The sequence below is a fragment of the Cavia porcellus genome, unplaced genomic scaffold, assembly GCF_034190915.1.
Source record: "Cavia porcellus strain 051 isolate PalLab524CR breed Dunkin Hartley unplaced genomic scaffold, mCavPor4.1 scaffold_19, whole genome shotgun sequence".
Taxonomy (NCBI): Eukaryota; Metazoa; Chordata; class Mammalia; order Rodentia; family Caviidae; genus Cavia; species Cavia porcellus.
The window spans coordinates 13,970,105-13,987,907 of NW_026947502.1; the positions used below are offsets into that span (position 1 = coordinate 13,970,105).

Consider the following 17,803-nt stretch of genomic DNA (forward strand, 5'->3'; position numbering starts at 1 on the left):
CTACTGTGAGTCACAGAAGTAAGTGACTTCCCCGTGTGGCCCTTTTCCCCAGCCAGAGGAGTCCACTTGGGCCAAGAAGAACACAGCTTTTTAGGAAGCTCAGATGAACCCACCCCCTCCTCAGAAGGTCAGTGAGATTCACTGTCCTTTCTGATCTCACTGCACCCTCACTCTGATGGCAAGAAGAGAGGGACACATTAGATTGATTATTCCTCCTCTCAGCTTCTATGAAAAGCCAGAGAAAAAGCAACAGAACGGGATGAAGCTACAGCTCACAAGACCTGGGAGAGGCGGTCCACGTGAAGACTTTGGCCTGCAGCACGATGAAGTCACTGGGCTGGCAGCACAATAGGCCATGTATGTGCCAGGTCTCATTCACACCCCAACGGTTCCAGTAGTTAGAACCGTTGTAGTTAAGGGCAGTGGGCAGAAGGAGCCTGGGCCACCTTTCTGGCCTGGAGTAGCCCAACTTGAATAACAATTAGTTGCATGGACTGAGAAGCCCATTTCTGATTCAGCTCTAGGAGAGCTTTGATTCTCTAGCCAAGTGCATACCTCTTGTTGGCTGAGTGGAAAATAAAAAAGTAGCAGCAGCGTGAGCTGGCAAGGGTTTGAATGAGTGGGTTACTAGCAGTGAGAAGTGTACATGGACAGCTTAGAAAGCAGCACAGGCTCTGCTGGGGATAGATACACACCCAACTACCACAGTCTAAACTCTCCGCTCAATTATATGGTTCCCCAAGGAGAAAACACAAATATTTAGATGGGATGGGCCATGGTGCCACGAAAGAACAACAAGAGGTAGAAATAGAAGAGCCAGGTTCTGGCTCCTGTTCAGATTTCTTTGTGTGACCACATATATACCACTTGCGCTCCATGGACTCTGGGTGGCTGCTCTCTAGTTATGTAACTATCTCTTAAGTCCAAGAATCCTTATTAACAAAAGATACATCTAAGAGCATGTACTTAGTAGCAAAAAGAGAAGAGTGAGATAATATATAGAGAGAGCGCAGCACACTGCCTAGCGAATTGTAAGTCTCAATAAAGTACAGCAGTTAAGGTGATTACTCAAAAAGCAAGTAGGATGAATGGAACACAGCAGTCTCTTGGATCCTTTAACAATGTTTCTAGTGTATACTTTGGTGAGGCGAAAGAAAAGGGACTCTCAGCATGCTGGCTAAGACATCTAGGCCGACAGTAAAGACAAGTTTGTCATGACATCTATAGAATGATGTTTACGTTTTTTGACCTTAAATTAACCCTCAAATTGCAGTTAAAATAATGATCATGCTGGACAAACAAAGCAATGTCATGTGGTTGCAGTCACAACCAGAGGTACTCAGGTGTTATAAATTCATTAAGTGAAAAAAGTCCTAGTGAGTTACAGTATTCACTTTTGGATGCAAAGTCATTAAGTGAAAACCATCTGCAGCGGGATCACTATTGTCACCTGAATCACGCTCTTTGAAAGCTAGCTGCAGTCAACTCTGTCTAGAGACCATCCAAGATTACCACCTTGCTAAAGGTTGTGTAGCTTTTCCTGCACATTTTATAACTCTGCCTCTCCTTTCCAATTCCCATTATATGAGAAGACCTCCACATTACACCAGAGCCAAGGACAAATTATAAGACAGAAGTTTCCACCATGCTCATGGACCAAAGGATGGAAGTCATTTCAATAGCAGTCGCTGCCTCCTGGTAAATGCAATCCCCCCTTGCTAATTTCCCAAAGTTCCATGAACTAAAGCCAGTTCATTCTGGATGGCATCACTACATTCTACACGTTCGATTAGAAATTCAAGCATAGTATCTTCAACTAGACAAAGCTATTAGATATTAATGTTCAGACAACACCTACCTCACTCCAGACCAGCATGGTACCGAATATGACCTGTAACCCATCAAAGAAATTGTCCCCTATGATGATCACAGTCGCACCTCCTGTCGTCCATCCTTCACTCGGGCTGATGGCTTTGATACAGGGAGTAGCTGCTTTTCAACAGACATGAAAAAGAAAAGGAGTCGGCTGTTAGAACCAAACTTTAATGATGGGAGACTTGAGAAAAAGAAAAAAATACATCTTTTATCTTTTCATGAATAGAAGGTTCCTCAAGAGCTCAGCATTTCCTAGCTGCATTAGGACCCAAAACCTAAGGGTGCTACTTCAGTTCTTAAAAGCATTCTTTTCCTTAGTTCCTTGTAACTAAGAAACATGTATGGTCAGTCAGATCTTTAGCAAATTAAAATCTCATGCAATATAACACATAAGTAAAATTGAGTTTATAAAATACTAGGGTTTCTTTAAAATTGGAAGACTGTTTTGGAAGGTACTGGAAACCTTATAAAACTGTTCTGTAATTAAATGTATCTCATATCTCCTGAAAAGAAAACTTACACATTGTTAGATAAACATTTCTACCCAATGAGAAGCTAGGAAAGAAAGCAGGCTGGAGTAAGAATAATGCTTGCTCCGTGTTTTCCATCTGTAACACTAACACAGCAACATTCCTCGTTAAAAATCATTGCAATTTTTCTCAAATAAATGTCATGGATCCCATTTTATAGATTCAAAGAGCATAAGTCACTTAGGGTGAATTACGTAACCAAATAGCTGAGGCGGGGCTCCCTGTGACCTTTGTTTTATGTTTCCCAGGCATAAAGCCCTAGGACAACATTTTCAAAATGTTCATATCTCTCCCCTTTCCATTTTAAATCACCTTTAGAGATGGGAAATAATTTGCAAATACTGTGATTCCAAACAGACTGGGGGTGGTTTACCCAATGAGAATGGCAAACTTTCCCCAGAATTGCTGGAGTATGTCTTTGAACTCTCTCCTAGGGTACCTTCATACCACTAAGGGCTTTTGACTCCACAATATCACCCTGCTTTTCTCATGATTACCTTTTTAAACAGCAACAAAGCAAAAGTCTGGACTAAGGGAGATATTGTACAACAAGACAGAAGGAGACGCTTCTCTTAATGAGAAGTTTCTTAAGATTCAATAGATGAACTTTTTGAGCGCTGAAGCCCAGGAGAGCACTAGGTAATTTTAACAGTGGAAACATTGGCTGAATATTTGGAGTTTGTCAAGTTTGGCAGAATGTCATGCTTTAACTTTTGCAAGAAGGAAAGAAAACATTAGGTCCATCCCCCTGGGACCGTTGCTCACGTGCCACTACACAAACAAGTAGCATGACTTTGATTCTGATTCAAATTCATCTTTAAAAATTGTATGGAGAAATTTGGAAATATCCAACCTAAACATTGCATACTGGCTGAACCCATAGCAAGCATCTGCAGCTAAACCAAGGAAGTTCGGTTGACTTTATTCTCCTCCACTTTATCCCACAAACAAAATAATTACTCAGGAAAATGTAAACGACTTATGAGCTGACTTCAAAATTCTTGTACAATTTTTAACACACAGAGGGATCATGATTAGTATTCCTCCAGCACCAAACTTTTTCTTCAACAAAAGCTTTTTTTAAAAAAGTAGAAATATTTAAACACTGAAACAATGGCAAAATATGATGCATGATTCCAAGCAATTAATGATATAAATAAACAACTATTAAAATTCTTAAAATATAAGCAGTTTTAAAACATTTTATTAATATCTCCCAACTATCTTTTTTAATTTATAACTCAATATACTTGTGGCTAGAGGGCAACAGGAACAATGTCGCTACCTATCTGAATATTTCTAAGAACACCTGGATATTGGCTTAACGGAATGCTGGTCATGATAATCCTGCCTAACACCAAAGCAGCAATCCAGTGGTATCATTAAAGGCTGACCCTGTGATCACCTGGTGCACAGGGTGCAAAAAGGTCACTGTGCTTATTACATATATTAATATTGGGATTTCTATTGATTGTTTTTAATGTGTCGATGTGCTTATTTAGATAAATAACGCATCCTCTAGGCTTCTCAGCATCGTACAAGAAGAGCCAGAAGGGTGAGTTTGTGCATCTTAGGCTTTCCTCCAGCAAGAACTCAGTGATGACGTGGTCAAGGCCTCCTGCTTTTATACTTAATCCCCTTATTTTCACTTGCTGTTTGGAATGTATGAAGGGTATGTGTGTGTGTGTGTGTTTGTGTGTATGTGTGTGTGTGTATACTTTCAAACACTTACATGTTAACTAGCTGGAGGAAAGAAATCCTTCATATTCAGCATGTTCTCCATCTCCCACACAGACTATGTGCCATTATTAAAACAGTTAAGTCACGCAGCTCTTTCTAAGTTTACGCCCTGAGGAATTCTCAAGGTGCCGCTTATACATATCTCTTAGCTCAATTTGTCTTGAGAGGAAGTTCAGTGGTCCTTCCCTGCTGCTAAGCTGGCAAAATACATAAAGGACTCACGGGCTTTTCCACTGACAGACAGTGTGGCAAGGGGATGCCACTGGCATTTAATAGCCAAGGATGCCAATTATCTAACCACGCATGGGATAGTCCTCCACAATGAATAACTCCAAAATGCCAAAATAGGAAATGTGAATAGCTAAAAGGTAGTGAGCCCAAGAGCTACTGTTAAGAATTCACAGATCCATATAGGACAAGACAAGAAATGCAAAGGAATACAGCACCTCGGAGTGTCAGAAGGAGCGTGAGAGGAAAGGCTACTGAGCCCAGCTTCAGCAAAGGGATGGGACTGAGGCCCCTTGGAAAACTAGCCAGGGAAGCTTTGGCAATCCCACACAAATGCAGGGCCAGCGTCCTGTAGCCTTCTGATCTTTCAAAAGAAGCCAGGAACATAGTTTTTACATGAAATTTCCCAAACTTTAAATGCTGAACTAATTCAGTACTTTTGTTAAGAATCCAATGTCTCTCAGATGATTTTAACTCATAGGCTGCCATCGTGTTCTTTTACCCTATAGTCACAAATAAACCTGCTAGACTAACGTGGACCAGGAAATACTTACAGCCAAAACTATAGATACCCAGTATCTTCACTGCAAGCCTGACAACAAAAACCTCAAGCAGGAGGTGTCCCCCAATGGACAGTGCTTAAATAAATGATAGTACTTCTACATTGTAAGATATGAAGAATTCCATCAGAATGGATGAAAAAGTCTATGAAATGACACGAGGGGATGCAGAAATATGTTAGTAAGTGAAGAAAAGTAACTCATAAGCTAAAAACACTATGAGTCTAGTTATATTAAAGATGATATAAATGAGGATGGGCATGAATGTGTGTATGCACCTGTGTGCTATCACTTGTGAAGCTGGGATGCGGGAGAAAGGTCTAGAAGGGAGGAGTTACAACAACTGTCAATCAACTGCCCTGTGAAAAGGTAATGGAGCTAGTGCGGGTTGGACAGGGGAGGAAGCCTATTAAGTTTTATTCTATTGATACTTACATAGCTTGATTTTTTTTTTCAATGAACATATAATAAAACATTAAGTGAAAGAACATAGATAACAGCTGTACTTTTGACAGCAAATCAATTATAAAACCCAACAAACCACCCAAAACCAGCGATGCTGACTTGTAAACCCTGACACTCTCCTTCTCCCTTCCTTATGGACAAGGGTTGTCTGAAGATGCTCAGAGAACACCTGAGGAAGCTGGGGACTTCTCTTTGTTTCCTTCAGGACACGCAGAGAAAAGCAGAGGAAAGATAGAGAAAGATCATTTCTTAGTAATCATTGTGGATGGATTCAGCAGGATTTGAGAGTAAAAAGATTTGTAAAAAAAAAGTTCAGTTTGGTCTAGAAGTATAATAATCAATACAACTCTAACTCCAAGAAAATACTATGAAATGGGGAGTGGAGAGGTACGGTTGAATACAAAAGTACTATTTTACCAGTTAATTGTTGATTTAATTACTCCAGTGAAAGACTTTCTGCCTCATGGATGAATTTTCACGCTTTGTCCGCAGGTCAAAAAGCCAATTTCTGGTTCTAAATTTCACTAAAAATAAGTTTGTGTGTTTATTGGTTTGGGGTATTTTTGTGATTTTTTTTTCTTGCCTCTTTTCTTTAATCCCTCCCCCACCCTTCACCAGCCACCAAAGTAGAGGAGATTTTCCTTCCTTCAAACTATGACAATAACATGATTACCCCGCCAGTTTAGCATAATGGCTCTGAAATGCTCGTGGCACATTGCAGAGTTAAAGTGGAAATTATTAGGTAGCTCTTCTTTGTTATAATAATGATCACTCCACAAATAAAAGCTCTTCTCCCAAAGGTACTGCAAGGCACAAAATGCTAATTCTGAAGATTATGTGTGCACTTTTATTAAATATTACTATGCCCTGCCTGTTTGAGGGCTTCTCTGCTCTGATTGTTTTATGAGTACCATGTTAATGTCATTCCCATCTTGCTAGCAGCAGGCACACATTTTAGCGTTTGTATGAGAGTTGATCAAAGGCCACGTGCTGGGGGAATTGCTGAGAAAACATGGACAAGCGATAAAAATCTAACAGATTAATTGGTTTAAATTTCATTTCAGGGTGTTGAACTTTGGCTCAGGACTTTAATACTACACCATGAGTCAGGGCCTAATTACCAGATTTCCAATTTGCTTCTGAACAATGGTGGTGGGGAGACAGAAAGGAGAGGGAAGAATTTAAAAAGAAAGAAAGAAAGAAATCATTCAACCTCCAGTACATATTTAACAGTTCGTGTTCTGCAGACAATTGCACTCGGGGACATTAGTTATCAACTGCTTTTCCTCCGGAGCGTTTATGTGTCCTCCCAATAGCCTCGGAAGGCAGGAGAAATCACACGGACACCCTCAACACTTTAAAATTTTCTGACTTACAGAATCAGTGGTACATGATTTGCGTGCCTGCACACATGCACAGACGCAGCAGGCTTTTTATTAGCAAGGTGAATTTATAAGCTAGGCTTCCATCAATGAAATGGTCTATTTCATTGATAGAAAGCACGGGCCACGAGAGCCATGTTTACCTGAGAGTTTATGGGTGGCCTTGGGAATAAGGGTTAATTGAGCTTAGAGGTGCCTGCCATGGAGGTGAATTAGTGGCATTTGTGGCTATCAGCAGGCTCCTAAGCAGTTCTTGCTTTTGCCTCTGAAATCTCTTTGTGTTATGATCAATACCTCATTTTGGGGGTGCAGCCCTATACTGTAGATGACCCCATTTCAGTATTTATCGTATCTCATGCCTCATAAGTTTTTTCAGACAGTGGATGTCCCATCATAGAAGCCTGATTAGAGACGCACTGTTTGGCTTTTCCCTCCATTCCTGTTGAACACAGTATATTTATATTCTACTTGTTGCTCAAATGTACGGATTCAGAAAATTCCTAACCCTGTCCTAAATTTCAGTGTGCAATTTCACTTTAAAGTGGACAAAGATCACATTTCATGTTCACTATCTAATATTTGGGGGCACAGCGACACTGAGAATCAGCATTTGTGCAGAGCAAGTAACTGAAACTTACGGTGAAGGTGAGAACGCTGATACCAGCCTTTATTGGCATCCAACTAAAGACATCATGGTACACTGATTTTACCATGTATTTACACACAGCCAAGTGCTCCAACCATTAAAATTCTGTATCAGCCTCTCAGGGCAACCCTGAAACATCATTCACCTAAACTGTAGTTTCCACAGAGTGATACCTCACAGACTTCCAGCAAAGCACACAGAAAAGCCTCCCTGTGTCTGCCTTTACCGTGTGTCAGGTACACAGTGTGCTAGTTGCTTCCATCACATTATTGTTATCAATGGTTCCCCACCAGCCAGTGCTTATTTATTTACTAGAATGCCCCATTCTCTCACTTTAGACTGTATCATTCATTGTAAAACTTTCCTAAGAACTCCCAGTTCAGCTCATTGCTAACATAGCCCCCTAAAAAGGTGGATTTGGCATCAGTCCACAGTAGAATGTTTTCTTTTTTTAAAGATCTTATTTGCTTGGCATGAAGAATCACTGGAAAATTTTCAGAAAATTTTCAGTCAGAGGAACTGGCTTTTTCATAATTGTCTCTACTTTTAGGACTTGTCAGAAAAGGTTGTGACACTCATGAGCTCAGCTCGAATCTATGGAATATTTGTGATCTCATAAAATCTCTGGTCTTTCTCCCTTTCTTTCCAGTTGGTTTTAGTGGTGTTTTGTTAACGAGCAACTCTCAGAAGCTGGTGGAGATACCAAGTAGCCTCCCTTGAACTCAGGGCACAGATACTTGCTTCTCCCATCCAGTGTGAACAATTGTTTTTGGTAGGTTTGATTCTCTTTTTGTTTGTTTGTTTTAGTTTAGTTTGGTTTTGAATGAAACAATGATTCTGCCCAAGTGCTCATAGCTTAGATCCTTAAACTAGTACTATGAAAGCAAGATGAACAAAGGACTTCTGGGGAACTGGGACACCAGTTTTCTACACTGTCATCAGTGCGTGCCTTAGAAACCAGTGGTGGTTACAGCCCCCAACATGAACTCCATGCTACTGTGTGCTGATTTCACTTTCAGAGCACAAACATCACCACCGCCTCCAGTCAGCATGTACACAAACTCGGCAAGTAAGCAAATGAATCTGACAGCCCCTCCCTCCAGGTATAGCCACCTTTGTGACACATGCTCTTGCTTTGACTTGAGTTACTAAAAATTTGTCTCTGCCTTCTTTTGTTGTCTTCAGTAATCGCATTATTCAGTTAAGCATTTTATTGTTTATTAGGGTTTTTATCTGGTTTTGTTTGGTTGCTGGTCTGCATTTATGCCCTCTCCACTGGAATATCTAGATATCACTTTGAAAAGAATCAGTGTGTGCGTGTGTGTGTGCGTGTGCGTGTGTGTGTGTGTGTGTGTGTGTGTGTGTCTCCCTTATGGAGTATATGTGTGGTATTTGTCACTTTAAAGAGAAATGTAGCCCATGATATAGAGATTTCTTGATACCAGATGCAATTAAACCTATTAAATATTAAAAGAGGAGATTGAGAATTTCAAGTGTTTTTCATCCTTTATTCCAAAGCGACTTCATTTGGCAAGAAAACCCTTTGCTTTGACAGCATTAAAGGCTCTCATAGAAAAGGAGAAAAGGAAAAAAGTCATAGTCACTGGGTGGAAATGTTGCTCTGCACCAAGGCAGAGCGGACCTGGTGGTGGTTGTCTGGATGTACTCACATTAACACAAACAGCTCTATCCCTAGATACAGCATTTGCTAAGCACAGCCCAAGCCCAAATCCTACCTACTTCCTGTTTACTTTACAGTTTTCTTCTTCTATTCTAAAGTTGCAAAGTACCTCAGGAATCAGTGGAGCACTTGAGCCAAGGAAGGACTAATACTGTTGCAACAATTGTAATTGGAAACCCTTCAGAGCCAAGTGCTTTGAATTTATTTGAGATCCAGAACTCTGTTCAAGTTTACTATACAGGGTTATTTAACAATTTAGCAGTGAAAAACCGTGACATTTTGATGTACCTGTGACTTCTAAATTGCACTTGAAAGATTTGTTGAAGGCTGTTTGATTTAATGGCATACAACATAGCATTGTTTCATAATATGCAAAAATTGTTTGTTAAATATGGTGCAGAAGTTCAGAATTTTAAAACTCAAGGAGGACTGAATATCCTGTTTTCCATCTGTGTCTTGTATGTCAAATCCAAAATTAAAATATACAATATAATAACCCTAGAATAATTAAAGGCAAATATTACAATCAGTTCTTTCTTTTTTCCCCATGTTCTATGACTGTCAACTACTCCATTGCAAAGCAACAGTGAAAAACTGTCCTGGAGAGTAGGAGAACTCCCTGAATGAATTATTCATGGGTCCAATTATGACATTTGTTGCAATAATAGTAAATTCACTTGCTTCTGATTACACAATAAGTAAACAATTCTTTTTTTCCTGAAAAAGAAAACTGTCCTGCACAAAATTATTTTTAGCCCAATTGACCTTATTAAATCCTGCTATAAAAAAATTTTTTTGAGAAATAAAACCCAGGAAAGAAAAGGTAACAGTAAATAGGCATCCAATATTGGGAAAAGAGAAAACTTTCAAGTTAAGAAAAAACAAAATACCATGCAACTGTTTCTTCAAGGAGTACTCGAGACTTTATTTGAAAGCAATCTTCCTGGGCCTAGAAAATCATAAAGTCAAATATGAGCAAGTCTAGTGGAAAATCTGTGACGTTAATCTTGGCTGGAGTTGTATTTTTAACAGGTCCTGAATGTGTGTGCTGGATTATCCAGATGGCCATACAGGAATCAGCCTGATAGGATTAAACCTTTATGCTGAACTCTGCTCCATCTGTTCACCTTTGCTTATCTGAATATGAATTTTAGTCTCCTTATGTCTGAGAACAGGACAAGATACAGCATTAAAAAATAGATGAATTCAGATAATTAAATATCTGATTAGTTGGTCTCTGTTGATATTATCTTGGTCTTTCTCTAGGAAACACTTTAGTTTGGAATTTTGCGAGGAAGAGATTTAAAAGCATGCAGAATCTTTTTTTTTTTTTTTTTTCCTTCCTCAGAGTGTTTTGTCTTTCTCTTCCTGCTGAACTCTAGGACTAATTCAATTCCCTATCATAACAGGGGTGTACATCAACATTTACCCACAAGATAGCAACGGGAGATAAGCATCCTCTCAGCAGAATTTGACCCTAACAATAGATGGTATAACAACTCTGATTGGATGACAGACCCAAGCAAAAAACATTCATGTATGTTTTGCTCTTTCTTTAATTATAAGAAGATAGGCACTGGTTATCACTTGACAAGCTAGCTATAACAACTCTATCAATTTTATTGGGCCTTCTACATTTTTAAGGAAGCTTTTGAGCTGGGGGGGGGGAGTTGTGGGGGGCCATGAGTCATTCATCTTGAATAACACAAGCTGATCTTTGTTTTGTCCTCCCATGCATATAGACCTAGAAGCAGCAATTATATATCAGCTCGAAAATTTGGCTCAGGGTGGGGTTCAGGATAGAGCCCAGGGAGTTGCTAAGACCTCCAGAGCCCAGTAGATGCTTCTGGGGTTTCCAACTCCATGACAAAGACAAAGGGAGACTGGACCACTGGGTTTGGTAGAAAATGGCAGTGTCAGTTTCCCTGACAGATGACATGAGAATGAATTAATCACTTGCATGGGAGTAGGATCCTTTAGAATCCTACATGGAGCCTGGGTTACAGAAATGTCATCATTAGATATGTTTGGTAAATTTATGATGGAAACCACAAGATGGCAGCCTGTGGGGCTTCAACTCTAAGAATATTGGATCCTCTAGCAAGAGTCTGTAAGCTTTCCACAGTACCATCACTTACACTGGCTGTATGCCGTCAGGAACGGTGGGACTGAGCAGCTCGTCAAATAATTTTAGTGTTTTCACACACAGCCACAGTTCTCTCATTTAAGTGTATCTTTAACTAGAAACCCAGGGAAAAGAGAGCAATGAAACTTCCATTCAAGCTTAAGATGGCTTCTGTTTATAAGTAGGAATGTGCACAAAAACGTCTCACAAACACATCTTTTGGCTGCTTTCAGATGATAAGAATTACAGTCAGGTAAAAAGGCATAGCTCCCTTCTGGAAACAGGTGGCCATAAGTCATGGAGTCCTCCTTAAGCCATCTCTTGTGATATGGACATACTCATACATACACAGAGACTAGTACTTTGCCTGTCCATTTCATGCTAGATCAGGATACATAACTGGATATTTACTCTATTTTGCTCAGTTCAGTAGTCACTAGCCATGTGAAATTTAAATCAATGAAATAAAACTATTTTCTCAATCATACTAGCCACCATTTCAAGTGGTCAATAGCTGCAGTGGCTAGCACCTATAACATTTGGCTACCACATCCTCACCTTTGATCACTTAATATTCCATTGGACAATAATGAATCTAGAACTGAGTTTGAATAGCTGGCCCCATACGTACTGAGGACTAATCAGAGTTACCTTTTATAGGTTCCCTCCACAAACCAGGAATGGTGGTAGGAGTAATAATCTCTAATCTCTCCAACAGGGATCACAAAAGTAGGGCCAGGCAGGAAGTTAAGCTAAAGAAATGGGTGAGGTGCAATACAATAGGAATAGAGGGAATTGTGGCTAAACATAGTTGTCTGCCCCATCCAAAAGGGACATAATTTTTGGGTTTGACCTACTGTCATTTGAGAATGTGCATTGAGTACTACAAGCTCATCAGATAATAAAGAAAATTTATAAATCTGGATTTTCACACAAAAAACTTTTTCAATTTTGTTACTAGGAAATATACAATTTGCTAAAATATCACACAAGCCAAGGATGGTAGAAAATGCCTGTAATAAAAGGCATGAGTATTGTGAGTTCAGTGCTATCCTGGACTACATATGACAACCCCAGCTCAAAATAAACATGCAAATCAGTGTTATATATGAGTAAAGCTGGATTCTATCCATGATCCACCAGTGTGTAACTTAAATCCTCAAAGGCCAAGATCATCTTTTAGTTATGAATTTCTATAGCCACACAACTAACGCTGCCACTGACTCATCAAACAATAAACATAAAACATAATAGGGAAAATTCTGTTTTGTTTAAAGCCTCTTCCCAAACACAAAGAAGTCTCCAGCAAGCCTTCTTTCGCTAAGCATAAAATTTCCTATAAGCAGTTTGGGAGAAGAGTTTCCTGCCCCTGAAGGATTTCTATTGTCATCAAGCAAGACAGCATAGATAGTAACTTTTTAAGGAGACCGTGTTTTGAATGTGAGCCGCATTTCAAAAATCAACCTTGCCAACCTTTAATAATGCACAAGCCCTGCTCTGTGCTTTTCCAAATAGTCCTGCTTATATTTCTCGCCACAACCGAGGTTGCTATTGCTGGTGTGTTTGAACAAACTTTCATTACTGAGAGCCTTATCACTTTGAACCAGTTTCCTCTCTTCTCTGACACATTCAGCCATGCTTCCATCCAGCATTTGTTATAGCACAGATGTTTCCGTGGTGATGATCTGTGACGTCATACGCACAGGTGTGTATCATCAAAGGTACCCATACCAGATGAGCAAAGGAGGGTGGGAACTCCACTTTTGTCCTAGGATATTCCACTGGCCAACCCTGAATTTAGGATATACTGACTCAATTTCCTCAAAATGATTCTTTTAGGGTTTATTCTGTCCTATCTGGACTGTGAAAAGCAAACACTCAAACCTGTTCATGATCCGTCCTAATTATCTGATTGCTAATTCTGTGCTCAGTCCAGGCTACCTACACAAACCTAGGTTAACCTTGCTCAGATGCCAGCTTTCCTAATTTAGGATACAAAATCATCTACCTCAAAAGCCTGGCTGATTTCTCTTTCCAAGTTTATTTCCCACCTCTCCCAACTTGAAAGCAGGATTCAGTGGCAGTTGAGAGCTTTGGCTCTGGGTTCAGCAGCTTCAAGCTTATATGCCAGCTTTGCCACTGACAAGCTGGATGGAAAAGTCACTGTTTATGAGCCTCAGCTTCTAGCACTTTAGTTGGTAATAATAACTGCCAAAGAACCCACCTCATCACGCTGTTGGGAGGTTACTACCAGTTAATCTACACACAGCCCTCACAGAGAGTCAGGAAGGAACAAATGGGAGATGGTGAAAAGAGGAAGGAGAAAAAAGGGTTGTAGGAGGTGATGATGACAGGTTCCTCAAACTTACTGTCTCCAGACATGTCTGTTGTCTTGGTTACTTTTCTCATTGCTGAGTCAAAATATCCAACACCCAAAGTTAAAGAGGGAAAGAATTACTTAGCTCACAGCTTGTGGAGGTTTCAGTCTGTAATCAGGTGGCTTCGAGGCAGGGTGGCCCATGGCAAAGGGGCACAGTTCATGGTGGTGGAAGACAGCAAAAGCAACAAGAGCAAAAGAGGAGACCAGCAAGCCTCCTTCCCTGATACTGTTTGTGGGTTACCCACCGCAGGGCAGGTGTAACGCTCACACCCCCAATCCCAGCACTGGACAGTGAAGAAATCACACACACTAGATTCAGCTGCCTGTGAAAAGCCCACCTCACATGACCACATGAGGCTTGGAGGGGGACATCGAGACACAAATGGTAACACCGGGCCTGTTATCATCATTTCTTTTTCTGGAAAATTATACCACTCACTTCCAGCCAACAATTCTTTGCCAGAAAGACCCATCTCATGGGCAAAGGTGTTTCTATCCCCAAAACATAAACACTTTAATCAACTCCTCCTGCCTTTTCATTCATTGTCTCTTCCTGAATCATTTTTAAACTTCTATGTATCTATCTATCTACAACTGGACATGCATCTGTGCGCAGATCAACCCAAACACTCAAGTGTGTCTCTGGCAGACAGGAACTCCACTCATCCACAAACTGAATCCAATACCTGATGATTAACTAGCATGGTTAAGTTTTAAGGGCTTACTCATATATTATCTCAATTATTCTTAATATCAACCTTGAGCAATAGCAAATCAGATGCTATTCTTAAATCCACTTTACCAATGAGGTAGCTGGATCTCTGAGATTCACTTACACTTGAACGCTAAAAGTCAACTTGATTGATAGAACCAAATACTTAAAACTCCCAAACTTCCTCTTACTTTTGGCGTTTATCTTAAATATTTGCTCAGTTTGGCTAAAATACCATCTTCAATCATATAAATACAGCCAAAGTCCATAAAATCGTAATTGTACAATTTCTTATTCCCAAGATAGAGGGTGGATATTTATTAACTTTGCAGAATATTACTAGTCTATTTCCAAGGAAAGTTATTTCCCCCCTAAGACTCAGACCGACATATGAACTATGCTAAAAATCTTTTTCACTTCTTCTATTTCCGAGTTCCCAAAATGGTACCCTAACATAACACCACAGGTGCCAACTTAAACACCAAAACACTGAAAATACCACTAATCTTCCAGCGTTAGAGCATTTCTATTGTTACAAGTTGGGCTACTAAACACATTCAGAGGTGGAACAGCCAGTACAAGTGAGAAGTCTCACTTTTAAATCACAGGACACTGTTTCTTCCTTCCCATTTTCAATATGGACATTGTCCATCTCAATGGCATTCATGACAGAATTTTGCATGTACTGTATAAGTAATTTAAGTTTGCTGATTAACAAATAAGACACCCTGAAACAATTCCTTAATATTTTCAAGTTTTGTTTTTCTTTTGAGCAGGAAGACTGTATTCCACAGGCTTTCAGCTAACCTAATCAAGGAGAGTTTCTAGGATTCTGCCAAAGTTAAAACGCAGAGGAATATGAGGTCTTTATAGATTTGTAGGACATAATAGTTACTAAAAGAGCACAGCTGGTTTGATGATTCAGCCAGAAGATATTGCCAAAGACAGGTCAAAGATACACTGATACACTCTCTTCCTCTATCAAGAAATGATAAAGCACTTTAGGTTTGGCTACGACTTTCCCTCATTCACTGTCCACATATAATATCTCTAAAAGCATGTGTTGCGGACCCAAAACAAGTAAGTTCTGGGTATTTGCTGACTTCTCCAACTTATGCTCAAAAGAAAAGCGGGTAAAGAAAAAGTACTGAAGAAAAGCTTAATTTGCACCAATCATGATTTTATTTATTTTAGCATTTGAGGTTGCTTGCTCATTTGTTTGTTGGAGTGTTGGGGATTAACTCTAGGATCTTCCCACTGAGCTACATTTCCTGTCATGATTTATTTTATATTTTTTTATTTTGAGACAAGATCTTTCTAAATTTCCCAGGCTGGGCTTGAGTCTATAATCCTCCTGCCCTAAACTCCCAGAGTCATAAGATGACAGGCTTGTGCCATGTTCACTTTAAACTCTCTCCTAAATAATGTCCCAAGGATATTGCTATGTGTTCATATTTTACATACGTATGTATCTTGACAATTTTGTTGCTTGATCTCCAGGTTGATGGAGGAGGCTAATGAATTGAGAAGAGGCCTCAACCTGACACCTAAATTGTGTTTCTGTCCCCTACATACCCCAGCTACATTTCTGCCCAAATCTGTGGATGAAGAACGTAGGTTTCAACAGCTGGTATCCTGCTGGTTGCAACTGTCAATTAAATAAGCCAGCAACACAGGAGCATATGGTCTCATGTGAAATATTGATTAATTATACAGATTGGGATAGAAATCTATTAATACCTGGGTTCTGCTTTCGTGTTTAGTGGTCAGATCTGCGTTCAGTCAACACGGATCTATTTCTGCGTCCGATGTGCTCGAGGGTGTGTTTCACTTTTCTTTCTCTGGTTTCCCACACTGGGGCTTCTGTTATGACTGACCAGCCCATAGACTTCAGCAAGACTTAGTGACTCAACTTGTCCAAGGCAGGCTGGCAGCAAAGCCACAGCCCTACATCCCACAGACTTTCTCTTGCCCCTCTCCAGGTAAATCTCTTTTTCCCAAGGATGCTAAAATCATGCTGATGGCATTATATTCATCCTATAAAGATAATGATCACCTAATTTCTATAAAGTTTCATTTCTGTCCACTGAGTATTTCAGGTTGCAGAACTGGCACAGGGAGTCCAAGATGGGGATGAGATAGTGAGACGTGACACCAGGAGTTTTTATCTCAACCCAGAAAAGACCTTCCCATATATCACTACACATGCCAACTCACTCACCCTGGGGATTGAGCAGAGATCTGGCTTTTCAGTTTGCCTTTGAGTAATGTCGTCAGTTTTCTTCAGTGGAAGCAGGTTTTACGTTACGTGCTCTAATAGCAACAAAATTTCTTTCTACCTCTGAAGTTCAGTGTGCGAGAAGCAGCACTGACCAAACACTGATCGCGGCCCTGTTTGTCAGCCACTCGGAGTTGCAAAAGCTGCACAGACAAAACCTAACTCTCTTTCTGGGTGAGCTGCAACTAAATCCTTAAAGGATGGCCTCAGTTTCCCTTACTCAATAAATGGACATCATAACACCAGTGCCCCCCCATGGCTGTTTAGAGTATTAAAATAGATGGTCCAGAGCGCTGAGCACTGAATTTGATGCTATCATAACAATAAAACCTTGATATCTGGAAGCAAAAGTCTAAAAGCTAGCATTGCACTGGACTGAGTTTGGTTAGCTCATGATTAATGAAACACAGCAGTCTCATATGCCCAATCAAAAAGAAATTTACAGGGCTGGGGATTTAGCTCAGCAGCATAAGCGCCTGCCTTGCAAGCAGGCAGTCGTGAGTTCGATCCCTGGTACCGATAAAAAAGGAAAAAGACAAAAAAAAAAAAAAGAAATTTACAAATTTATTTCTCAAACATAGATCTTAGAGGTAGCCTGCTTGCCTATTATCCCTACCTCAAGCTTCTAAAGTTTTGCCCTTCCTAAAACGGTCTTCCCTCTTTGCTTTGACCAAACGCTACTCATTCTGATTGTAAAATTTTGTTTCCCTGATTTTTCAGATTTCAGTCCATTTGTGGCAAGCAGTTTCTAGTTCTCTATTGCAACACTTAGTATCATTGCAATTTAAATCATTGCATGTGCCAACATTTCCTTAATATCGACAGGCACATAAATGCTCATATGCATGTGAGTGTGTACTTCATGATATCACTAACGCCCATGCTTCATTCAGTTCTGTACCCCAGAAGTCCACTATAGCAGTCAGTATCTGTTAAATACACGAATGATTGAAAAAGCAAATGAATGGAAGAGATATTCGTATATTAAAGAATGAAGCTGAGAAGCGTAAAAGTTGAGAAGTTGTCCAACCCATACTAACAACTGCCACAACACCTACAGTGAGTTTCCTATGCGGATAAGCAGCAGCTACTTGGTGACCTGTTTCCTGGGCTGATGGGGCCCCCATTCCGGCAGCAGCAGCGGCTCCATCCTCTTGAGGGTTAAAATTAGTACGCTCCCCCAAAGTGGGCTCTAATCATG

General features: G+C 40.1%; 1 protein-coding gene across 6 annotated transcripts in view; it reads right to left on the reverse strand.

The window, feature by feature from the left end:
* The window catches only part of Ebf1 (EBF transcription factor 1), a 427,788-nt gene that overhangs the window by 96,673 nt on the left and 313,312 nt on the right, over positions 1-17,803 (reverse strand). For 4 of the 6 annotated variants that reach the window (XM_063230720.1, XM_063230717.1, XM_013156217.3 and 1 more), the window contains one exon: positions 1,859-1,992. In XM_063230720.1, the coding sequence (XP_063086790.1) occupies positions 1,859-1,992 (134 nt within the window). The remainder of the gene's footprint in view (positions 1-1,858; positions 1,993-17,803) is intronic. The other 2 variants (XM_003473317.4, XM_003473318.4) reach the window with 1 other exon arrangement.